This window comes from Rhodnius prolixus, unplaced genomic scaffold, assembly GCF_049639745.1.
Source record: "Rhodnius prolixus isolate KJV_2025 unplaced genomic scaffold, Rpr scaffold_5, whole genome shotgun sequence".
Taxonomy (NCBI): domain Eukaryota; kingdom Metazoa; phylum Arthropoda; class Insecta; order Hemiptera; family Reduviidae; genus Rhodnius; species Rhodnius prolixus.
The window spans coordinates 2,408,632-2,436,296 of NW_027411624.1; the positions used below are offsets into that span (position 1 = coordinate 2,408,632).

At 34.2% G+C, this 27,665-nt stretch overlaps 1 protein-coding gene across 1 annotated transcript; it reads right to left on the bottom strand.

Annotated features, from left to right (window-relative positions):
• Positions 1 to 366: 366 nt before the first annotated feature.
• Positions 367 to 27,665, bottom strand: LOC141458891 (putative odorant receptor 19b). Its single transcript, XM_074137446.1, has 10 exons — positions 27,571 to 27,665; positions 15,245 to 15,309; positions 13,933 to 14,074; positions 13,328 to 13,466; positions 13,010 to 13,202; positions 12,280 to 12,503; positions 7,338 to 7,437; positions 3,577 to 3,684; positions 2,670 to 2,825; positions 367 to 2,505 (listed from the first exon to the last, which is right to left on the bottom strand). The coding sequence occupies exons 2-10, from the start codon at positions 15,254 to 15,256 to the stop codon at positions 2,446 to 2,448; spliced, it is 1,134 nt and encodes a 377-aa protein (XP_073993547.1). The 5' UTR covers positions 15,257 to 15,309; positions 27,571 to 27,665; the 3' UTR covers positions 367 to 2,445.

A 27,665-nucleotide genomic window follows, 5' to 3' on the forward strand; every position in this document is an offset into this window, starting at 1 on the left:
AGATCTAAAAAGGTAGAAGATATAAAGGGTTGAAAATTTTTTGGGTCATGAAATTCTGTAAAATTATGGCCGTTCTATATCAATATTAAAAAATTTAATCAATTAAATTTAGAATTCAATTTGTTTTTTAATCAGTGCCCAACTCTGATGTAACATAATTGTAAGCGTGGCAGCAACTCTTTTATACCTTATTTACTTGAAGGGTCATTATGTATTTATGTTATGTATGTAAATAAAAAAAAATGGAGGTACTTCACACCGAGAATAGACCAAAAACAATAGAGCAAACATTATCCCTCAGTAGTGGAAATTCAGTACAAAGAGGCAGAAGCATATAATAAGGAAAATGGATTTAAATTAACCAACTAAAAGATCTACCAGTTTTATATTTTTACATCCAGATTTTGAGACGAAATATCACCAGAGGTCTACATACCAAGGACTCCGGCCAGATAAAATACAAAATACATGAAATTTAGAACCTAATCTTTTATCATTTAGTTTTCAATTATTTGAATAAATCACTGAATTAATTAATTAATTAATTTAGAAACAAAAATTGTGCAACATTTTATTTTTGTTCTGGTTGTAATTTTTAACAATTTCATTTTATTTTAAAACAATGCTATTGCTGAAGATTTTTAATGTGTATCTTTTATAATGTAAATTAATATAACATTGCCTAGCACAGTACTAATCTAATAAACATTTTTAGATAAGCAAGCTTAATTTTATTGCGGAATTCATGTTTAACTGATCTCTGGTTAGCAAATATTATTATTACAACTTTTTATTTTATTTTAAGAGCATTAAAAATTTTATTAATGAACTTAACTAAAGTGATACCTTAAATCAGTAAAATAAATTGCCAGGATTGTGACAGTTGTTATATAGGCCAGACAAGTCAGTATCTCAAGGCAAGGGTGTACCAGCATCAGTATGATTGTAAGACAAAAAAAGACGATAATTCCACCGCGCTACTTAGACACCACATTGACAACAAACACAACTTTGACTTTCACAATGTGACAGTACTCTAAAGGGAAAAAAAACAGTATAAGCGAAATTTTCTTGAAATGTGCCACATAGTAAAACAGAACAACAAAGTTAACTTTAGGACAGACACGTCGAATTTGGCCAAATGCTACAATTTTATCATTAAAAAATAAATAGATATCCAAATTTTGTACATAATTATTGCTGGGTTTTCTTAAATTTACTTCAAATCTTTTGTTTATTTGTTATTTAGTGCATAAGGGTTATTTGGTTTCTCCTGTGTTTTGTGTTTAACGGTTTTTGTTGTTTAAAGAAATTTCCCAATATTTACTGTATTTACTCTTTTGTTGTAATTAGTCTATTGTATCTGTTCAATTGTAATTACCAAAATTCCCGTGTAAATCCCGCTATATCTGTTTATACTATATATCTGCTTCTCCATTTCTGGCTCTTAGTTTCTGTAACTCAACCAACCCGCATAGCCACGTAAGTTTCAATAATTATAAAGAATTTATTGTATTTTACTGTTTATTTTTGTATTACTGATTTTTACTGTTTTTTCTATGTTAATGACTCTGTAAATTGTTTTGTATTTGTAATATCCAGGCCCCGAAGAGGACAATATATTTGTCGAAACGTTGGCAAAGAGACGAGTTGTTTTATTTGACCGATTCCTCGCAAATCTTCCATCCTAAGTTTATATAATATATAAAGTGGGAGCAGATCAGCGCCAATGTGCGCATGCTTGCACTATTAGCTATAATTTTGTTTTGTGGGTGAGTAATGGCGCGCCATAAAAATACAAATAACCCATATACAAATTGACGTGAAAATATTAAATTTTTTTTCTATTTAAATTGCTACGTTAGTTTTTTTATTTATTTTTTAAATATTTAAAATACTGTTCGTGAAAATTTCTGTGGCCCCCTTCAGAAGTTTCCGTGGCCCCCCCCCTAATTTTACTTTTTTTTCTGTGGCTCCCTTAAAATACGCTGTGGCCCACTGGGGGCCATATGGCTCCCGTTGAGAACCACTGCCTTAAATTACCTAAAGAAAGATCCCTAACTTTGGCGGCTGGTTGCGTCATTTCACGGTTATCTGTACATTGAACTATATTTAAGAGTGACGATAGGGTTAAAAGTGCTGTGTAGGAGAAATTACAGAATGAATGGAGCCTTATCTCCAAGTAAATCATGGTCGGCCTTTAACCTAAAGTTATTGTTTTGGATGCAGATGTAGTACTTATGTAAGGCGAATTCCTTAATTCTTAGTTTTGGAGAAATGAGAGTGGTAATTCATGTCTTGGAAGCTGATGTTCTAGTTGCCCCAGATCATGAAACATGAAAAACAGTTTTTTTTAAGTAAGAGAAAAAAGTGTGGATTTCTCCTCTTGAAAGCAAGTGTTCAGGTGATCTAAATATTAAAAATATCTTCATTGAGCAACTCTGTCTACTCAGCTGTTTCCAAGTTGCTCAACATTGTTGTGTACGAGTAGACTCCTTGAATTACCTGAAAACCACAACAAAACAAATAATTATAGGAACAAACTCTAATCAAACTACAGTATTATACTGTTAAGTGAACCTCTATTAAGGAACTACCCGGATGGATTAAACGCCAATGGTATTGCTACCAACATAATGTTATTTCTAATCAAATTATAGAAAAGTTACCATAGCGAATCGGTGAAAGTTGAACGTAACCAATCCTTTATACTGGAATTGAAGTGGTCTAGCTGTAACCGTCATTAAAATTAACAAATCCTTCCTGGCTGCAGGCTGTTCTTCATACCAGGAACTTCTGTACGCACTTTGATGTAAGTTCTCCACCTGGTCAACAATCATTCCCAATTGCTTTTAAGTTTTCTCAAAGAACTAACAAGACTACAATAAAAGCAAATATTATTTGTTTAGTAAAAGCTATTTGCGAATTAGCAATCTCAATGGAATTCCCTTAATAATGAGTATAAAAAAATCTGTATCTCCTACACTACGTAGTTGAGAGAAATTTTTGAATTCGTATTAAAGTTTGGAAACTGAATTTTCTTCGGAAATTCATTGCAGTGGTTCTGTGGTGTTCCTTGTAAACAAAATAAGTAACAATAATAACAACAATAACAATAATAATAATAATGATAATTATAGCAATAATAATGATAACAATCATAATAATATATAATGCAAATTTAGAGAAATTGTTACGCAATCCAAAGACGTCAAAAGCTAAAACTAAAACTCGTACTTAGGAGTTGAGAGGAGGATCGTACAATATAGTAATATATAATATAGTAATATATAATATAAATATATAGTAATATATAAATATAAATTATATTACATGTTACTTATAAATTACATTAAATTATATTTCATTGTAACTGGGTGATTGCCCTCATTGTAAATAAATACATAAATAAATTAACTACATTGACTGGTTTCTGTATAACATATGCTCCACAGCCCTGAAGATGACCTAGTCTAAAGCTTGGCTAAAACATAACGATTAAATTGACAACTAGCAGATAACTACCAGTTGGTAGCACAAATCTGTTCCTATAAATGTAATTGATATTCATAATACCTGTGAGTTAATCTCCTCTCCGCAAGCGCACAGAATTGTTGATGCACCCAGTGCGACCATAACTTTATACAAACAGTCTAACCATCCTGAATCTCCACTTTTCAAATACTGAAATTCATGAAACAAACAAAAATAGGTTCATAAGTCAAGGATACCGCTGTCTGTTATTTTAATAAAGAGTATTTTGATTGTTTCAATAAGAAGGGAAGTAAGCAAGATACCAGAAGAAATTGAGGGCGGAACAGGTGCACGCAACTTCCAAGAAGAAGACAAAGGCAGCAAGGATGATGCAGATAGCAGGTCAGACTTAAAATGTGACCGGGATAAAGGAAGACGTAGCCTTGTAGAAGTTCAAGAAGCTGCGTGGGCAAAAGAAAGAATAGGAGCGCTGGAAAACTGCGGAGGGCAGGAAGAGAAAGATCAAGGTAAGAGAACCATTGTTCAACCAAGAGCGGAAGAGAGCCTTGAAGCGTGGACAGCGAGGAAAGAAGAGGGAGATCAAGTACTCCTGCCAGGATCGAAAAGGGAAGAAGGGCTATCGGACATCTACGGAGGTAACACCGGGATCCATCTTGCAGTGAAGAGGGCACTGGCCAAGCGGAGGCAGCGGTTCTATTTGGTAGGCTACCACGAAGATGGTGTAGACTGGGGTAGTCGTAGCACCGAGTGGGTAGCAAGGAAGGGAACCAGCCGAGGAACCAATGACGCCCTGAGACAGGACAAGGTTGGATTACCTCTCAAGAGGATCGTTTTCAATATGGCAGGACCTTCTCCTGATTACGGAAGAAGAATGCGCTATAATCTGGTTGCGATGGACTACTTCAGTAAGCGGGCAGAGGCCCTCGTCTTAGCAGATCAGGACGCGTCAACGACAGCTGCAGCATCGACGGTTTACCAGATCCTCGGCGTCAGGAGGACAAGGACGACGCCGCTACACCCTCACTCTGACGGCATAATGGAGCGAATCAACAAGACCCTAGGAGGCCATCGGAGACTTTTGGGGAATAAACATCAGGAGAATTGAGATGAACATACACCTCCCATAATGATGGCGTACCGATCGGCAGTTCACGCGACCGCTGGCCGAACACCTGCTAGCGTTGTGTTCGGTAGGGAACCTCGACTACCCAGTGACCTGTTTTTTGTCAGCCCGGAGACGGACGAATCGGCTGTGCTGCGGAACTTCGCCGTGAGTTGAGAGCTGTACGTCACCGCACGAGGACATGGTACGACAGACAGGTCACCGGAAAAACGTTCCAGAGAGGTGAGAAAGTTTGGTCGTATAAACGTGTCCGCAAAAAGAGAAAACCTCCTAAGTTACTGGGAAGGATCTTGCACCATGGCCTGTCGGCTCAACGACCTGGTGTTCGAGATCCAACGTACGCCCAGATCCAAAATGAAGGTGGTACACTTGGACCGATTACTGCCCTACGTCACGAAGGAGACTTCTGTTCGGGACGAACAGTTCTAAGAGGGGGCAGTGTAACGAAGTTGACCTGAGCAGAGAAGAAAGGCCTGGATTGTTCTGGGGGTTGGCTGACCTAAGTCTATAACGGTCCGCCACTGTGTAGACAAAAGGCTAGACTTTACCTGAGCCGGAGAAGAAAGGGGCTGGATTGTTCTAGGAGTGTGGTGACCGTGGCCTATAACGGTCCACCACTGTGTAAAGGCAAGCTAAGGGAGCGGCCCCAGTTGGGGTGGGGGCAGCATGTGTTTTCCCAGTTATTGAGTGGCAGGTGGGAGTGAGACAGAAAATGACACTTAAGAGTGGGGCAGTCGCAGTTAGAGTGGGGAGTCGCAGTTGGAGTTGCAGTCAGACAGAGTTGCAGTCAGTCTTGGTTGGAGAGAGTCAGAGTTGAGTTGGAGTTCTGCAGTTAGCCAGAGTTAGCCAGTTGGGCTGTTAGCCGGTTAGTCGATGAGCCGGTTAGTTAGTTACAGTTTGAGAGAGTCAGTGTTGCGGAGTGCTTCAGAGTTAGCCAGTTGGGCGGTTAGTCAGTTAGTGAGTAGAGCTTTGTTAGTGCAGCTGAGACTAGTGCAATTTGGAGTCGTGGAACAGTTTTGTGGCGTTACGTAGTGAGTAAGTAACAGTAAACTGTTGTGACTGTTGTAAATGGTAGCTGTAATGAATAGCGTTAGTTGCTAGTAAATGTTAAAGTTAGTAATGTTAATGTGTTAATAAATCAGGTTACTACTTAATAAGTTTAGCGAGTTTTATTATTTATTCAACCCACATATTAAATTAACTAGTGGCAGGCACTAGTTATAGTTAAAGTTTTTTTTAGATAAAGGTTGAAGAACTTTATAATATAATTATTGTAATGGACCATTAACTGCAGGGTAGTGTGTATCCCGTTCAAATAGAGTTTTAAAGTGTCGACCAGGTTTTTAAATTGTAGCCCCTAAGGCCAGGGGGAGGGGGAATCATTACATTTTCAAAATTGTATTATCAAAAGGAATTAATGTTTCGAATTCTCTTGATAAAGAAATTATTTTATTTTAATGAAATCTAAAAGTTCAAACTGCAACCTGTTCTCTAAACTTCGAATTTTAGTCACAAAATTATTTACTTTTTTACTAACATGAAACAGGTTATAAGTAAGGTTAAGTAAATGTGAAAGTAACCCTTCAAAGGGATCCTTAACCTTCCTACCCTTTTACCAGAATACTTCATTTCTTATGCTGGGAAAAAAGCTCGAGTAAAAAATTTGATTGACTACAATACTTCCTCTCAAACGTGAGACTTGCGACTTTACCGAAGCGATTTTTTAACTTTTTCTGGATTTCCAGTGTTCAAATACCTTAGCAGTATACTTATTTTTAATTCAAAACTATGTTATCGTTTAGTAGAAACGAGGCTACTTCGATAAGCTTTCCTCAAAACGAGTGGCGTATTTAACCTTTGCTTTGCACTATACGCCTTTATATTCTGTTTATATTTTATTAATTTGCTAGAAATTGTATTTATTCTTGTGGAATACAGAAATCATTTCGCAGCAATCACAATTTCAATATAATCTGCACATTCTCTGTTTGGCAGGTACCTACATTTTGCCATAGTTTAGCACCCTACTGATGGATAAGTTCAGTAGATTAGACAAGTTGTAGTAGCGTATCTAGATAGATTGTTTCCATTTTGAAAAACATCTTTTCAAGCATGTCAATAGTTATTCTGAAAGTTGCAAACTCAGTACGGCTTAGTATGTGATCCTTGTGGATAAATCACATATTTAGCAAGATTTGAAAGCATTTTATTTTAAAGAGTGTAAAATATGAAATGAGATTAAAAGAAAACTAAAAAAAACAAAACACAAATTATATACTTTGACTACTTAAGGGTGAATTAAACACATATCTACATAAGTATAGTTTATTCACTTAATTCATAAATTCTAACGCCAACACAAGGCCCAACACACATAACATAAAGTAATGGAATAGACAGGAAAATATAAAGTGCAGAATGTCACTTACTACCTGCAACCCTTTTGCCACCCCTAACGATCATCCCTTCTCAGACTCCCTCAACTGGGTGTCCACTCACATACCAAACATTCCAATCTACCTACAAGAGGTATGCAGCGATTCGATGAGAACTCTTTTCTGTATTATATTTCGTCTACGCTTAGTGTGTTAATGCTATTGCAGATGCGACAAAACAATGAACTAAGGCCACACTGTTCTTCAGCTTAAAACATTGATCTCCATTTCTGACACCATCGAAATACTTCCATGTTGAATAAGAAACAGTGAAGTTGTATTACCTTTATCAGCATGTAGCAGGCTCCACAGGGCTGTAATGTTGATACCAATATTTCCAGACAATATTGGCCAGATAATAGGTTGTTAAGTTGCTGTATTACTCTGAAAAAAGTTTATTCGTGTCTTAATCAGGTGCTACAGAGAATCCTAAAAAGGCAGTCAGGTGAATCAATTATTAAAAAAAAATGATGTGACCGCACACGTCTCCCCTAGCGGTAATTTACCTAATTACTATCTTAACCCATTAAGGCAAGGACAGTAACTATTTTATACAATTTTTTTAAATGATATTTTGTAGGATGCTTTATAATGGTGAAAAATGTTTAAAAAAATTTGTTTTTGAGAAAAGTATGTCTTTTCAATGTTACCAGATGGCAACCAAGGGGCATGGGAGTGCAAAAAACCTTTCTATTAAACCATAAAAGCTAATTTAATTACTATTTACACGAATAAAATCATTAATTTGGAGGTAAATTTAACTGTTTGGTATCTGAGGGTGTCTGAGAAGGGATGACCGTTAGGGGTGGCAAAAGGGTTGCAGGTAGTAAGAGACATTCTTCACTTTATGTATGACACTCTTTATGTATGTTATGTTTTATGTGTGTTATGCCTTATGTCAAGTGAATAAACTAAACTTATGTTAATTTGGTGTTTATTTCAACTCTTAAGTATTAATTATATATATAATTTGTGTTTTTGTATTCTCTCATTTTTTATTTTATTTTTACAAATTATCTATGAAATTATTTAATGAAAATTAAAATGTATTAAATTCCGCAAAACCATCGATACACAGACCGACATGACATATTTAGCACATTGTGCGTATAATTGATTTACATTCGTTGGATGCACATCACCATTTCTTTTTGCCTTCGTTTGCGCTACAAAATGCACCATTTGGTCATACCTAACTGAATGTCGAAAAACTAATTCAGCAGGAAGGAGCTAGTAACTGACAACCGGGTAAATGGGTAATGTCCCCTCCTCCTCTTCGCCTGATTCTTCGTCTGTCAAAACAGAAGACGCAGGGGGTTCAACAAAAATTTAGTCGGGGAACAACTCATCATCGTAACTTCAACAGAAAAAGCTGGCCTAAAATAAAAGAAGTGGAAATAGCATAAAGGCTCTTTGTTGCCATATGGCAGCAGCAAACTTTAACTTGTTGTAAATCTAATGTAAACATTGCAAAATTCATTATTTTTTTCTAGTGGTACTCTCGTACATCCATTAAAACGAAACACTTTGAGAAATTTCACTTAAAATTAAATAGTAAACAAATAATAATTGACTAACTCTAGGAGCTGCTGAGGGTATTGGAGATCAGCCATTATTTTATAACTTTTCTCACTTAATTACTCGTCATAAACAAAAACCAAGCCACTAATTACAAAGGAAAAGGTTTCTTCTAAATACCTATAACTGCTAATAATCGATAAACCTGTTACAAGATGCGTGGTAACGTTCGGTAATATAAAGAATTTTGCGATGCCATTTGGCAACAAAGTTCTTTAATGGGTAACTGAATCAACGATCTATCCTAACTCGTTAAAATTTGCCTACCAAACTCATAGGCGGCTCTGCTCTATAATTAATCGATGAACATCACTGAAACCTCAATGCTCTTGATTTCTGTACACTTCCAAACTTAGTCCTTCACCGACTTAAGCTTGACAGCCGCCTATGCGGGCAGGATCCTAAAATCAAGTCACATATTCTGAAACTAGAGGTGACGGGTAACAAATTTTTCCTCTACCATTTTTCGCTCAGATCAACCGTTTAAGCATGAAATGCATTTGAGCCGTCTTAAAATGAACACCCTGTATATACAACAAAGTTAAATACTTTTATTTGCAACAAAAAATTCCATATAAACTATGGGTCGATTCGGCTCCGTTTTATAGATATTTTTAATTTTATGCTTTTTTAAGGTGTTACTACTTTTTAGCAAAAAGCTGCCTATATTTCTCAAACTCAAATGATGCCCAGAATCGCCTCCCGAAGTTACGGTAGTCTTATGCTGAACACCCTGTATACGGAGGAGTGGTCGAAACTTGGGGAAGTGATTCAGCAGCTCAAATGCAACAAAAAATATTCTCTTCTCTTTGGCCCGATTCTCAACAATGTCCAAGATATTTGCATTTTTAACTTTTCCGTCCATATTCCAAACGAAAGAGCATTAAATTTCCTACAAATTTTCTTAACCCAGAGCCTCAAAACGTTTTTTATAACAATGACATTTTTACTTTAATGTCTAAAAAATTCGTTCTCGATGATTTTTGTTAAAATTTTCAACCGCATTTTTTCAATGATTAATGAATCAAGGAGTCACATAATTTCAGAAAAAGTTGCGCATTTATTGTGCTTCAAGACCATATGGATTTTTTTGGTTTTTAATAAAACCCTACCCCGAACAGAGGGGTGTAAATGCAGAAAACTGGGATTTTGCGTAACCGACTTTTCACTACTAATTTACTCAAATGTCAATTTTTGGAGCAGGAACAAAAAGAAAAGTAACCATTTTAGTTTTTAACAATTATTATTTAATAAAACGGAAGTAAAAAAATAAAGTAGCAATAAAACGCAGTAGTTGACTACAATTGTTGGTGCAACTTATTTTAATGACATAATGGTTTTTTTTTTATCAAAGTTAATTAATTTCTTAACAATTAATTATTGGTTATTTTCTTTTTGTTCCTTCTCCAAAAATTAATTAGTTTTGAATTATTATTAATTAACTTTGATGAAGAAAAAAAAACCCTCCATTATGTCGTTAAAATATGTTGCCCAAACAATTGTAGTCAAGAAACTAAAAGTTCCTTGTTTGAATAGTTCGAACAATTTTTGTAGCAATTTTAGCTAGGCACCTCCCTATAGTACTTTTTTACTAATGTGTTTTATTGCTACTTTATTTTTTACTTCCGTTTTATTAAATAATGATTGTTAAAAACTAAAATGGTTACTTTTCTTTTTGTTCCTTCTCCAAAAATTGACATTTGAATAAATTAGTAGTGAAAAGTCGGTTACGCAAAATCCCAGTTTTCTGCATTTACACCCCTCTGTTCGGGGTAGGGTTTTATTAAAAACCAAAAACAGTCCATATGTTCTTGAAGCTCAATAAATGCGCAACTTTTTCTGAAATTATGTGACTCCTTGATTCATTAATCATTGAAAAAATGCGGTTGAAAATTTTAACAAAAATCACCGAGAACGAATTTTTTAGACATTAAAGTAAAAATTTCATTGCTATAAAAAACGTTTTGAGGCTCTGGGTTAAGAAAATTTGTAGGAAATTTAATGCTCTTTCGTTTGAAATAAGCAGATTTGTTGTAGGATAAAGGATAGAAAAGTTATGGCCGTTTTATGGTGAAAAACGCGAATATGGGCGGAAAAGTTAAAAATGCAAATATCTTGGACACTATTGAGAATCAGGCCAAAGTAAAGAGAATATTTTCTGTTGCATTTGAGCTGCTGAATCACCTCTTGAAGTTTCGACCACTGTATACAGGGTGATCCATTTAAAACGCACCAATCGCTAATAACTTTTTAGGAAAGCGAAATTTCGAAAAAACCCACGAAGTAAACTATGTTTTTTTTTGTCTAGTTTCCTAATTTGTCACCCCCGATGCTGTATCTTTACTTTTAGCGGAGTTTCGGCCAAAAACCTGATTGGGGTTTTATAAAGACCACTGATTTTGACAATGATTATGAAAAGTACATAAAAAAACTGTGAGAAAATGACGTTGGCCTCGTTTCGATATCCGTAGTATTTGTCGAGATATTTAAGATCAAAGTTACAATTTTTTCTATTCGTGAACGGTTTTAAATGTTAATTTTCCACCAGAAATACTCATTTTGGGAGGTCCTCTGATTGCAAAAAATGTTATTGGTGACGCAAAGTAAAATAATAATAATAATTGAAGATCTTAAAACATGAAGTGTCATATAATGGTTGTGGGTGAGTCAGAATAAATTTGTTTTATCATAAAATAAAAGCAATCATCACATCATTTTAATGCAACAGTTCTTGACCTATGATTACGGTAAGAATATCTTGCCAGGGATGGGCGGGTGTTGCTCTAGTGGTCATGAGCGTGGCTTTGTAAGTGGAAGATCCCCAGTTCGAATCCTGCTTATGCAGTCACTCTTATTACTTTAAAAACCTTAATACTTTTTTAAATGAAATTTAGTCGTACGCGGGATTCGTATTGGGATCTTCCAATTTACAAAGCTACGCTCATACCACTTCACCAACACCCGCTAAATTCTGTATATTATAAGCTATCTGGCAAGTACAGTACAACCTCAATTAACCGGGATCATGTTGAGTCATCATAAGAACACCTGGATCGGCGCCGAAACAAAAGTTAATTTTCGGTGACGACAGGAAAATGTTTTGTCTTTCGATGCAACATAATCGTAGGCGATTGTGATAGAGATGCTCCACAGTTTGCATGCCTTAGTCCTGAAGAAATCGTCCAGAACATCCGAGAAGACAAACCGGTAGAAGGAAATGAAATTGACGAAGAAGAGAATGATCACCCAGGAATATTCCTGGATGCAGTATCGAATTCAGTTGCTGAATTGATTGAATTTTTTCACGATAAGGGACATTCCAACCAGTGACAATGTTCTGCTTTTTAAATTGCGTACACTCATCAGAAAGTGGTCGTTTTATGAAGAAAAAAAAAAGCAAACAACACTTGAAAAGTATTTTTCAAAAAGTTGAACGACAAAAAAATAAATTTAAAAAAAAAAGAGATAGAGAAAGAGAGAGTTTAAGATAGGAAGGAGTCGATCTCTGGGACGAAACAGTAATGTATTACTACGTAATACTGTGTATTCGGTTTAAACGGGATTTCAGTTTTCCGGGGTGGGTATAGCCGGAGGTCAGCCCGGTTAATCGAGGTTGTACTATATTCTAAAATTTGTCATTTTACTTACTGTAAAATATTAAAGTGTTGGCGGAAAATACTCTTATCGTTTGCTTTTTCCTCCTCCATTTTAGCTTGCAGCACCTGTAGCAACGCTGACATTTGCAAGGCGATGGTTACTAGCAGGGAATATAATGAAGCATACACAGTTGCGAAAGTAAATGAAATTACCGTAGAAGCGATAACCGCTGCAACGTAAGGCCAAGATTTTTGGTGCTCCCAAGGAATCCATATCTGTAAATACTTTTCAAATAAGTAAAATCAATAATAAATAGAAGTTTACAACAAGACGACTCATTGAGCCGAAATTAATTTTGTTAAGCCCCCTTTCCGCTAGACCTCACTGAGAGTTGGCTCATGCAAACAGCTATGAAACTGTACCTATGATCTGAGGGATGGCCTTGAAGATACCAAAAAATTTTATCCTTGCTCTCATTTCCTCTCTGCCTCGGGCTTTCTGAAAACCTCGGTTATTTATCAGGAGTTGAAGGGGGGAATACCTAGAACCCTCTTTGAGTGTTTATTCCTTGCGGCTCCTACTTCAGCTCCTAGATCTTCCCTGGAGAATCTGGATGTTTCATCTCGTTTCTAGAGGCTTTGTATTGTGAATTGTCAGTGGTACAAAAGATCTAAATAAAGGCCGCAGGGTCAACTCATAGAAACAAAAAGTGAATTGCCAGTGAAAACTCAACATCAAAAACCAAATGGAAATGAGGAAAGAAAAAAAATAACAATAATACCGGAATCATTAAAGTTGGAGTTTCAGATGCAGACAGATAATCGTGCAAAACGTTGAGCCCGGTAGAAATAACCGGAGCCAAGTGCATATTCAGATCCAGATAGTAGACTATAGATTTATTCATCTTGTCGGCCTTGATGAAATGTTCAGCGTAGACAGAATCACCGAGCTCATCTTGGCGCAGATGTTCCAATCTGGGCAACGCAAAATAAATTAATTTAAGGGCACAAAGTTGAAATAAACTGTGCAAATTATTGCTTCTCCTACCAATGCATAAATTACTAAATTTAAAATTAAATAATTATCATAAAAATATTACCCATCTAGTAATTTACGTAATTTCCTCTGATTTAGTAGTAAATGAAAGAATTTTCCAGATACATGGGTGATGATTGGCAACAGCAAGAGAGGTAGTATAAACTCGTTGAAATCATCCAATTTCTTATAAACGTTTGCGACTAAAAACAAAATTAAAATATTAGTAAACAAAAATATAAAGAATTATTAAACCAAATTCTGAATTTCGAAAGTAGTAATACATTTTTTTGCGAACATGATCAGCGATCGAGGGTGGAGACGGACGACTATGCTTAACTATTAAATAAAATCCAAGGGCAAGTCCAGGAATTGATCCCAGAGCCCCAATAGATTCTTAGCTTTACGGATCTCGCTCCTAACCCGCTCGACTGCTGTGGCGCCTTAGGAGCAATATAACACAATAGCCAAATACCATTCACTCAATTTTATCGAAAAATGTCGAAACCACAAGGCAAGAAAATTTGGCACATTGGTTCCATTGGGCACAACATGCTCGTAAAATATGTGTTTTTGAAAACTCTATGTCCAACATAACTAAAAACGTAAAACTAATATTTCCCAAGAAAAAGAATTAGACCCGGCATTAAACAAATCAAGAACTCTTACCAGTAAGAAAGCCCACCAATATCAGCATGATGGCATGGTAAGTGGCGATGATCACAGTCCATGGGCGGCCTTCTTGATTCAACAGTCCACATCTTGTCAGTATGTAGTTGGTTAACTGTATTGGTGAAAGCCTTTTAAAATTCTACAAGACAAGAAGTAATATAAGTGACATGTTTTTATCGGAAGTTTAAGTAAAAAAAATTAATCTCAGTGATTCTGATTAAAAATTTAAAAAAGAAAATATTTAGAGTGAAACCCACACGAGACTTTCTTTTACACTTTTTCACACAGACGTAAGTAACAAATTCTGAAACGGAGGAGACTCTGCTAACCTGGAACCCACCTGGGTTAAATTTGCAAGACAATAGTTTCAAGTGCTTAACTTACAAACAGTAAAAAAAATGCAAAGTTTTTACACTGTTGGAATTCCTTTTTCTAAAAACTCGGCATTTTAACAACTCATTTAATTCACCTTAACAAAATAGAAGAGACTGTACAGGACTTATCCTGACAATAAAAAAGGATAGTAGTTTTAGATGTTACTTAGAGACAGACCTTCGATGAATCCCTGCAGACCTCAAACTCTTACTTTTGTTGATGATGAGAGAAATTCTGTAAAGAAAACAATATCGGTCTTCTATCTTTGCCAAAGTACCTCAAGGTTTCCCTTAGAAGTGAACGGACTAGACACCTAATCAAGAATCTTGGTGTCCCACACAGGTATCACATCCTAACAACACAAACTCGCATAGCCTGTCGCATCCTTACGCGACCTACTTGGGTTTAGCGAACGCACAGACTAACTCAAGCGAAATTTCTGGTAAATTAAGCTAAAGTATAGGTTTCTTTTTCAAACGGTGATTTACAATGGATTCTTTTAGATCATTATGGATTTACATTTTATTAAACCACTTCTTCTAGAATGGAATGGATGCACCACAGAAAATTTGGTAACCTAGTTAAATAGCAATATGATTTTTTTTGCAATTTGTTGGAGAGGATTTTTCGTCTCTAAATCTCTAATCGCTTGGCTGAATCCTTTACTCCTACAGGAATTGTATTTAGGTTAGTAGAAGGCACAGGACTTTTCTAAGACTGAAAGTTATATCCTGGAATTTCGTAACAAAGGAACACAAGTGTTTACTATCTGAGACACCTTCGTTCAAAGGCATCAATTATAGATTTATTACATTATTTTTTTATTTAGTGCGAGATGAGTATTTTTGTTTTAATAATATTATCTGATTCCAAATGATTTATAATTATTAAAAAACCAAGAGCAAGAAATTTTTACAAAGAAAACAAAAATTACCTTAAAAAACATTGGTGTAATCAATAGCGACCAGCCAATAAGAACTGAACTCCTTACTCAGCTACCTGCAAAATATCAAGATATCTCTTATTCCAGCCTCGGCTATTTACTGAATCATCAATTTTTTAAACAGCCCTTTTAATTGCAGACTTTATGAGTGCCGCTGAGCGCTCTAGTATGTTCGTGAAAGTAAACCACCAAATTACCTACCTAGTAAACGATGAATTATTCAACAGAAAATATACCCTGGAGGTATGTCTAGGTAACATTAGTGACATCAATAATAATTTTCCAAAGCTGTAATTTGGTTTAAATTAGAGTTCTTAACTTTTTCACCATTTTCTGCGCACCGTGTTAACGTTATTTGTAGTGTACAAAAACTAACTTTACTACTTTTATCTATTTCCCCTTCGATAATCATCTAAATATATTTCTATTCTGAAATTTAAACTTCATTCTTCTTCTGTAAGGAGTACTTTTTTTAAATTACTAATGTTCTGTCCCAACGCTATCGTCAACTCTCTCATTCACTTCCCACTTTATTCAATGCTCTCGACGTGCTTTACTGCGGGATTAACTCTGTTTGGTCTAATTTATTTCTAATTGATCTTATTTCCCTTCCTTCTAAATATGGCGTATTTAATTCTGTGATGCGGTCCGTGCTAACTTATGGTTGCTAATTCTGGGGTTTTCTTGGATAAAATAGAAACAGTTCAAAAGACCTTTATTAAAAAACTCTTCAGACTTTCTGAGAATATTCCGGATTACGTGATATATTCAGAGGCTAATTGTGTGCCTATTCATGTTTTCACATTTGGTCTTCATTTAAAGTACATAATCAAATTATAAATACATAATTCAAATAAAAGTTTTTCTATCTATCCTATCTATCTATCTTATCTAACTATCCTATCTATCTATCCTATCTATCTATCCTATCTATCTATCCTATCTATCTATCCTATCTATCTATCCTATCTATCTATCCTATCTATCTATCCTATCTATCTATCCTATCTATCTATCTTATCTAACTATCCTATCTATCTATCTTATCTAACTATCCTATCTATCTATCCTATCTATCTATCCTATCTATCTATCCTATCTATCTATCCTATCTATCTATCCTATCTATCTATCCTATCTATCTATCCTATCTATCTATCCTATCTATCTATCCTATCTATCTATCCTATCTATCTATCCAATCTATCTATCCTATCTATCTATCCTATCTATCTATCCAATCTATCTATCCTATCTATCTATCCTATCTATCTATCCTATCTATCTATCCTATCTATCTATCCTATCTATCTATCCTATCTATCTATCCTATCTATCTATCCTATCTATCTATCCTATCTATCTATCCTATCTATCTATCCTATCTATCTATCCTATCTATCTATCCTATCTATCTATCCTATCTATCTATCCTATCTATCTATCCTATCTATCTATCCTATCTATCTATCCTATCTATCTATCCTATCTATCTATCCTATCTATCTATCCTATCTATCTATCCTATCTATCTATCCTATCTATCTATCCTATCTATCTATCCTATCTATCTATCCTATCTATCTATCCTATCTATCTATCCTATCTATCTATCCTATCTATCTATCCTATCTATCTATCCTATCTATCTATCCTATCTATCTATCCTATCTATCTATCCTATCTATCTATCCTATCTATCTATCCTATCTATCTATCCTATCTATCTATCCTATCTATCTATCCTATCTATCTATCCTATCTATCTATCCTATCTATCTATCCTATCTATCTATCCTATCTATCTATCCTATCTATCTATCCTATCTATCTATCCTATCTATCTATCCTATCTATCTATCCTATCTATCTATCCTATCTATCTATCCTATCTATCTATCCTATCTATCTATCCTATCTATCTATCCTATCTATCTATCCTATCTATCTATCCTATCTATCTATCCTATCTATCTATCCTATCTATCTATCCTATCTATCTATCCTATCTATCTATCCTATCTATCTATCCTATCTATCTATCCTATCTATCTATCCTATCTATCTATCCTATCTATCTATCCTATCTATCTATCCTATCTATCTATCCTATCTATCTATCCTATCTATCTATCCTATCTATCTATCCTATCTATCTATCCTATCTATCTATCCTATCTATCTATCCTATCTATCTATCCTATCTATCTATCCTATCTATCTATCCTATCTATCTATCCTATCTATCTATCCTATCTATCTATCCTATCTATCTATCCTATCTATCTATCCTATCTATCTATCCTATCTATCTATCCTATCTATCTATCCTATCTATCTATCCTATCTATCTATCCTATCTATCTATCCTATCTATCTATCCAATCTATCTATCCAATCTATCTATCCTATCTATCTATCCTATCTATCTATCCAATCTATCTATCCAATCTATCTATCCTATCTATCTATCCTATCTATCTATCCTATCTATCTATCCTATCTATCTATCCTATCTATCTATCCTATCTATCTATCCTATCTATCTATCCTATCTATCTATCCTATCTATCTATCCTATCTATCTATCCTATCTATCTATCCTATCTATCTATCCTATCTATCTATCCTATCTATCTATCCTATCTATCTATCCTATCTATCTATCCTATCTATCTATCCTATCTATCTATCCTATCTATCTATCCTATCTATCTATCCTATCTATCTATCCTATCTATCTATCCTATCTATCTATCCTATCTATCTATCCTATCTATCTATCCTATCTATCTATCCTATCTATCTATCCTATCTATCTATCCTATCTATCTATCCAATCTATCTATCCTATCTATCTATCCTATCTATCTATCCTATCTATCTATCCTATCTATCTATCCTATCTATCTATCCTATCTATCTATCCTATCTATCTATCCTATCTATCTATCCTATCTATCTATCCTATCTATCTATCCTATCTATCTATCCTATCTATCTATCCTATCTATCTATCCTATCTATCTATCCTATCTATCTATCCTATCTATCTATCCTATCTATCTATCCTATCTATCTATCCTATCTATCTATCCTATCTATCTATCCTATCTATCTATCCTATCTATCTATCCTATCTATCTATCCTATCTATCTATCCTATCTATCTATCCTATCTATCTATCCTATCTATCTATCCTATCTATCTATCCTATCTATCTATCCTATCTATCTATCCTATCTATCTATCCTATCTATCTATCCTATCTATCTATCCTATCTATCTATCCTATCTATCTATCCTATCTATCTATCCTATCTATCTATCCTATCTATCTATCCTATCTATCTATCCTATCTATCTATCCTATCTATCTATCCTATCTATCTATCCTATCTATCTATCCTATCTATCTATCCTATCTATCTATCCTATCTATCTATCCTATCTATCTATCCTATCTATCTATCCTATCTATCTATCCTATCTATCTATCCTATCTATCTATCCTATCTATCTATCCTATCTATCTATCCTATCTATCTATCCTATCTATCTATCCTATCTATCTATCCTATCTATCTATCCTATCTATCTATCCTATCTATCTATCCTATCTATCTATCCTATCTATCTATCCTATCTATCTATCCTATCTATCTATCCTATCTATCTATCCTATCTATCTATCCTATCTATCTATCCTATCTATCTATCCTATCTATCTATCCTATCTATCTATCCTATCTATCTATCCTATCTATCTATCCTATCTATCTATCCTATCTATCTATCCTATCTATCTATCCTATCTATCTATCCTATCTATCTATCCTATCTATCTATCCTATCTATCTATCCTATCTATCTATCCTATCTATCTATCCTATCTATCTATCCTATCTATCTATCCTATCTATCTATCCTATCTATCTATCCTATCTATCTATCCTATCTATCTATCCTATCTATCTATCCTATCTATCTATCCTATCTATCTATCCTATCTATCTATCCTATCTATCTATCCTATCTATCTATCCTATCTATCTATCCTATCTATCTATCCTATCTATCTATCCTATCTATCTATCCTATCTATCTATCCTATCTATCTATCCTATCTATCTATCCTATCTATCTATCCTATCTATCTATCCTATCTATCTATCCTATCTATCTATCCTATCTATCTATCCTATCTATCTATCCTATCTATCTATCCTATCTATCTATCCTATCTATCTATCCTATCTATCTATCCTATCTATCTATCCTATCTATCTATCCTATCTATCTATCCTATCTATCTATCTATCCTATCTAGAATATTCCGGATTATGTGATATATTTGGATGCTAACTGTGTGCCTATTCATGTTTTCACATTTGGTCTTCATTTAAAATACATAATAAAAACCCTAAATTATAAAGATTTCCGCCTGATTTCTTTTTCTTTATTAGCCAAAGAAATAGTTAAAAAGAAAATACTGTGGTACAAGGACTGGATGAATTTCGCTAATAAATTGGGATTTGTTTTTAGCAAAATGTTTGTCTCAGTGGAACAGCTAGAAAAGGAAATGAATGTTATAAGGGAAGGATTAGTTCCCCATTTCCAGTTGACTTATAAACAACGAGACTCCAATGATATTTACTACATATATATAAGTGGCTGTACCTAGAAGTGGATTATTTGAATCTGGGACTGGAGAGGTCGTAAGTCAACTGGAAGCCCTCAATTTAAATCTTAAACCATATATTGTTGGAGGAAATTACAATTGCTCGATGTGTGACCTTAGGGAAGCCGAGGATGCATTCCACTTCTTGGGACATTGTAGAATTCTTAAAATGATAAGATTGAGGTTTCTTGGTGCATAGTGCTTATCGGAAGAGGAAATATTGAGGTATTTCAATGGCGCAAATTGGGCGGTGTTGGGTGACTTTATAAGAGACGCTCTAGCCAATCGTTCCTTTTTTGGTTCGCCAATTCAATTACTGATTGGTGGGTGGATTATTGATGGTCTAAAATAAAAATATAATTTTAAAGGGAAAAATTCTGTTACTTTTTTATTATTTTTATTTTGTTGATTTATTATTTACATTTTTTATTGTACAGTTTTTAGTTGAATGTAAAAGATATACTTACTTACTCGTAATTATCACTCCTGACAACCAGCCCGTGGCTATGTCAGCTATTACTTTTGTAAATTTTTTTGTTTTTTGTAAATTTCTATGGTTAAAATAAAAGTTTATCTATCTATCTATCTAATGTTCAGTCCCAAGCTGTAAGTTAATGCGCCTTTTTCTGCGATTCACTTGGGTTTTTCTGGTCAAAAGACTTTACAGTATCTCTAAGCACCTTACTACAGCTACGTGAAAGAAAAATAGAATTTTTAACCAATAAAATGGATTTATAACTCTTTTTGAAAATAATACTCTCAATTAATACCTGTGACATTAATTTAGGTATTCTATATTTATTAAATACCACTCGTCATCTATACGTATGGTGACTATATTTTTTGGGAAAATAAAGACCATTTCGAAAAAAATATATATTTTTTTTTATATATAAAATTCTTAAGTTCATAGCATTTATTACGAAATAAATAGTGCAATAGAACAATGCATACATTGAAATTTTAAACAGTCATTAACACGTACACAAATTGCAAAAATATAAATAACAATAATTTTGATATTTTACAGTAGAATTAATTTTGTTTTAGTCGGGCCGTTTCACGCTTTAAAAAGTTCAGTACAAAATTCCATACAGTTTCTTTGAAAGTTGTAATTGAAGGAAATACATGTTTCTAATGTGCTAATGCGCAACGTTAAAGGCTACAAGTGAAGAAAAAGAAGAGAGCTCCTTTACGAAGAGATCGAAGTTACAGCGAAATCCGCCTTCAATGCAAAGGAATCAAGGAAGGATGACGGAGGAGATGAAAAGATATTTGTACTCTTAAGGTATCTGTACTCTTAAACAACTTCCACATTTTCACCACAGTATGTCCATCGTTCCCCACGCGCCAGCCTACCACCCCTCCTAAAGACCATGATTTTAGATTTATCTAGATTTAACGTTAAGTTCCATAGCTGACAGTATAAATTCAATCTATTGATCATGTTCTGCAGAGTACGCGGCTCACTGGCCAAAACGACGATGTCATCTGCATAAAGTAGAACTCTGACATTCATATTATTTACCCACAATCCACCTCCTAGAAAGTCGTGCAGGTCATCTAAAAACAATGAAAAAAGAAGTGGGGAAAGTAAACACCCTTGTTTCAGACCGTTTTCTTTTTTTAAATAACTTGTTATACCGTCTTTCGTTCAAACAGCCGCCTTTGTATTACTGTAGTAACTTTCAATATTTTCAATTATTTTTGTAGATACTCCTACAGTGTCCAGTTTACAATAGATCGCGTGTCTAACCGGGGAATCAAATGCAGCTTTAAAATCTACGAAGAAACTGTACACTTTACTTCGTTTCCTTTGCATTTTAATATTAACGATGTTTAATAAAGTAAATATGTTTTCATTCGTACTGTAACCTTTTCTGAAACCAGACTGAAACTCATTTAATTTATTATTGTGTTGCACCCTGCGTGTTAACCTCTCTAAAATCATCCAGTATATAATTTAGAAATAGTATCTGAAAAATATATACCCCGATAATTGCTAACCACCCCGCTATCACCTTTCTTATATAATGGAAATATAATAGAATTACTAAAACTATCTGGTACCATCCGAGCTTCAAAAATATAATTGAATAAATTTAAAACTTTTTCAAGAAAATTATTAGGACAATGTTTGAAGTACTCATAAGGAATCCGATCTAATCCTGAAGCCTTTTCATTTTTAGCCTTATCTATTACAAATAATAATTCTTTAAAATCAAAAGGTTTATCTAAGGATTCATCCTGTGTAAATGACCGTACAAATGTTAGCTTAGGTGCATGTGTTTTAACATTAAGTAGACTAGAGAAATATTCTACCCACTCCTCATTTTCTATATTATGATTCGCCACAAAAAATCTGTTTTTTAACACCTTTGCCAGTTTCCAAAATTCTTTCCCATCTCTTATACCATTTTAAACTGCTCTATAATAGAATTATAGAAATCGCTTTTTGTTTGTTCACATAATAATTTGTATTCTTTTTGTGCACTAACATATAAATCTTTGACCCACGTTAAATTACACTTTCTATACAACTTTAATAAACCATAGACTCTTTCTCTTTTAATTGCACAAGCTTTATTGAACCATTTTTGTTTCGGCCTACTCCTATTTACATTAAAATTATTCCCATTTAACGCGTCCCATGAACAACTTTTTATCATTTGTGCCAAGACATCCACCACCCGTTGAACATCACTATTCGCTAACACAACATTTTTACTCTCAGTTAGGTTTCTCAATTTTTCTTTAAAACTCTTTTCGTCATTTTTTGTAAACCTTAATTTAGGCAACAACATCACAGCACATCTCCTCCCACCCGTTTAACTGCATTACACTTAAATTGCAAAAGTATCGGCAAATGATCAGAGAATGTTTCCGATAAAATTCTGATATATATTCCAGCACATTCATTGAAACACTACAAAAATCTATAACTGAGCAACCTTGTCCCCCAATGAACGTATAATGCCCTTCCGAAAAACCTGTTATTCTACCATTTAAAATAACTAAATTATGGTCGTTACATAAATCTATAAATTGCTCACCATTTTTATTTAAAATTTGATCTCTAGATTTTCTAAAACAATTTATATCTTTACCCAAGACCTCTTCCGGTAATACCTGTTTCTCCCCAATTCTGGCATTACAATCGCCCATCAGTACATAGTTAAATTCCGAATAACTATTTAAAAAGGTACTTAATTCTTCAAAATCATTTTGCCAAGTTGTGCAACTAAGCTACACTGGGACTATAAATGTGTTGTTAATACAAATCAAAATACGATTATCTTTATATTCAAAATTACATTCTATTTTTTTGTTTAAAGGGATCAAGGAAGGATGACGGAGGAGATGAAAAGTTGATGAAGGTGTAAAGAAAATTGGTATGTCATCGCCTTAAGATGTTAATGCTGAAGAAGAAGGATCTGGAGAGGATCCGTTTATAAGAAACGTTTATAAAAATGTGACGATAATATACCAGGTGCCTCCCCAAAGAAATACCTTATGGTGGTGCCGTGGAGGAAACTCACCTGAAAAAAGGGGGTGAAGCCCCACACACCCGACACGGCGGACGGTGCCTGTGGGCATTTTCCACCGCTTAAAAAAAAAAGATGATAAAATGCTAATGTGAATTTACGTTTACAGGAAAGGGAACAAACAATTCTCAAACTTTATGAAGAGTGGAAAAGTTTTGAAGTAAGCTAGTTCTATTCCAGGGTGACTTAATGAAACAAACATTTAAATATTTACTTTCAGTAAAAACTCATGAAGAAATTACAAATCCAGAAGTAGTTATGCTTAAAACTTTCATAGATGCCATAAAATTCAGATTTGAAAGCTGATTTCAGAACTTTAAAACCCATGGCCATATGTTCAGTTTTAAAATAAAATTAACCTATTATATCAAATAAGCTTTTATATCTAATAAAGGAGGAATACAAACAGACATAGATTTCTTTCAGAAAACTTATTGAAAAAGTGAGATAGAGAAGTAAGCATGTAACAGAGTAAGCAGCGTAATCAAATTAGCTATCAGGAAGTGGTATATTCAAAATGGAGAGGGGTTAAGATGAACTTTGGGAGAAAATGCATCCACAAAAGATTGTCTACAAAGATGGAAATGAATTCCTACAGTAAATGCTGTAAAAGAGTCAGTACAAAAAAGGCTAACAGATGCTTGAACCCGACAGCAGGGGTAGACGACGGTTTTCACCAAGAAAAGTAGAAACGAAAGGTCATTAGGTGCCAGTTTTAAAGTTTTGTCTGGAAACAGCATAAGTACACTAAGATTTGAGTCCTTGAAATATAACTTTCATTCACTAAGTAGTCCAGTAGAAAAGGAAAGTGATACCATTTTTCACAGTTCTGGATTAAGCCAGAAGATATTATCATGAATCTGGATGCTTCTGGCTGAATAAAACCTCTTCTTTCAATCATGTTTCTTCCATTTTAGTGCAAAGTTACTCAAATCTGAATCCATCAGCTGAGGAAATAACTCCACCAATACATCATTTAAATATCAGATTCTCCTCCATTTTGAAATAATTTTGAACCCGACGATATCCATTAGTTTTTGGTTTGTTTTTCACAGCTTAGAGTTTTCGTTTCTTACTTATTTTCGGACCCTCTCTAACTTAATATAGTGAAAAAACTACTCACCTGTTTGCATCGAATAATTATACAACGTACGAGGGTATGTGGGTAAAATCCTTTCTAGAGTACGACATACAATTCGCAACTTGACGATGCTAGTTCTGAAACTGAGATAATCCTTACCCAAACCCAGAGTACTAATAGATCTACGCAGTAGATTATACCGCGAGTTAATTGCGATGTTCACATCAATACTTAAACAATGATTACTAAATTTCTCGATTATGGCAGATACCATTCTTCGGGCCTCGAATGTACAGTTCAACGAAAACATATGTTCAGCACCAATTGTAATAAGCAGCGCTTTTAATTGAGAAACCCAGTTTAGTCCTTCCCATTCATTTCTAAATCCATAGAAACTGTATAGAAACGGAGAAAACTAACCAAATCATCAGTGAAATCATTGCGATATGTACAGAAAAAATGAGGTTACCATTAATAACTAAAGGGTCCAATTCTTTAATGATAGATCATTTTAATAGGTTAGTCTTAATTTATTCCCGTGACTCTTCATTCAAAACTAGAGGAGAAATTCGAGAGATGCCTCTGTGTTCTTCGAAGTAGTCCTGATGTACAAAATTACTTTCTAATAATTTCTTAATATCTCTTACATCCTGATGAAATGCATTTAGTTTTCAATTATTTGAATAAATCACAGAATTGTGCAACATTTTATTTTTGTTCTGGTTGTAATTTTTAACGATTTCATTCAATTTTAAAACAATGCCACTGCTGAAGTAATATAATGTGCACCTTTTATAATAAACATTAATATAACATTGCCCAGCACTGTATTAATCTAATTAACATTTTTAGAAAAGCAAGCTTAATTTTATTGCAGAATTCATGTTTAACTGATCTGTGTGTAAACCCAGCGAGTCGTTGCTTTCGCTGTCTATCGTTCGCAGCGCGGCTGCACTCCTTGAGATGCTCTCGTTCACACACGCTCTCCTCACCTCACTCTCTCAACACACATACTCTCACACACTAGGGATGGGATGGCTAAATAATAGCAAGGAACAGTTAATTTGTGAACAGTACAAAACTTTATTAAATAAATAATAAGGCAAACTTAAACAACATAAAAGAACTCTTCTCTCAAACTATACGACTAATATCTACTATATACAAAGTGCTTAATATCTATTTTTATATAAGTCTCTACACGCAGAAATAACACCGATACACCAGGCCGTGTGAGTAAGGGACTAACACACCAACCTACAAGCTCACCTAAATTGTTAAGTTTGATTCTCGGCTTGCGTTTGTCTGTCGGTCTGCACTAGGCTGCCCACTCACTGCCTAGTCCTCACTCACCGGCCTTTACACCCGCTACCGCTCTTATCGCGGTACCTCTGTTTATCCTCTTTTACCTTTAAACCCCACAATACTTCGCCTTTGTTATTTAACACTTTAAATATTGGCAAATATTATTATTATTACATTTTTTATTTTTTAGTTTAAGAACATTAAAAAGTTTTATTAATGAACTTAACTAAAGTGAAATGATACCTTAAATTACATAAGGATAGATCTCTAACTTTGGCGGCCGGTTGCGTCATTTCACGGTTATGTGTACATTGAACTATAATGTAAGAGAGACGATAAGGTTAAAAGTGCTCTAAAGGAGAAATTACAGTATGACTGGAGCCTTATCTCGAAGTAAAACATGGTCGGCTTTTAGCCTAATGTTATTGTTTTGGATGCAGATGCAGAACTTAACTTAAGAGAGTGAGTTGGAAGGTGATGCTCCAGTTGCTCCAGAAGATCAGACGATCATGAAACTTGAAGAACGATTTTTTTTAATTTTAAAAAGTAAGAGAAAAAAGTGTGAATTTCTCATCTTGAAAGCAAGTGTTCAGGTGCTCTAAATATTAGAAATATTTTCATTGAGCAACTCTGTCTACTCAGCTGTTTCCAAGTTGCTCAACATTGTTGTGTACGAGTAGAATCCTTGAATTACCTGGAAACCACAACAAAACAAATGATTGCATAAACAAACTCTAATCAAACTACAGTATTATACTGTTAAGTGAACCTCTAATCCAATGTCTTGCTACCAACATAATGTTATATCTAATCAAATTATAGAAAAGTTACCATAGCGAATCGGTGAAAGTTGAACGTAACCAATCCTTTATACTGGAATTGAAAAGGTCTAGCTGTAACGGTCATTAAAATTATCAAATCCTTCCTTGCTGCCGGCTGTTCTTCATACCAGGAACTTCTGTACGCACTTTGATGTAAGTTCTCCACCTAGTCAACAATCATTACCAATTGCTGTTAACTTTTCTCAAAGAACCAACAAGACTACAATAAATGCAAATATTATTTGTTTAGTAAAAGCTATTTGCGAATTAGCAATCACAACAGAATTCCGTTAAAAATGAGGATAAAGAGTCTGTATTTCCTACCCTAGTTATGAGAAATTTTTGAATTCTTACCAATGTTTGGAAACTGAATTTTCAATGGAAATTCATCTCATTGGTTCTCATTACTACGGTATTCCGTAAAAACAAAATACATAAGTAACAATAACAAAAACAATAATAATAATAAATATGCGCAAATAACCTCAGCTGTTCATGCGCAAAAAAAATAAAAATAAAAAATTTAGTGAAATTGTTACGCTATCCAAAGACGTCAAACTACTTAGGAATTGAGAGGAGGATCGTACAATACAGAATGATTATTATTATTATACTATGGCAATATATTCATATATTCTATAAATTACATTATATGTTACTTATAAATTACATTTCATTGTATCTGGGTGATTGCCCTTATTGTAAATAAATCAATAAATTAACTACATTCATTGGTTTCTGTTTAACATATGCTCCACAGCCCTGAAGATGACCTAGTCTAAAGCTTGGCTAAAACATAACGACTAAATTGACAACTACCAGAGAACTACCAGTTGGTTGCACAAATCTGTTCTTACAAAATGTAATCGATAGTTCACAATACCTGAGAGTTAATCTCCTCTCCGCAAGTGCACAGAATTGTTGATGCACACAGTGCGATCAATACTTTATACAAACAGTCCATCCATCTTGAATCTC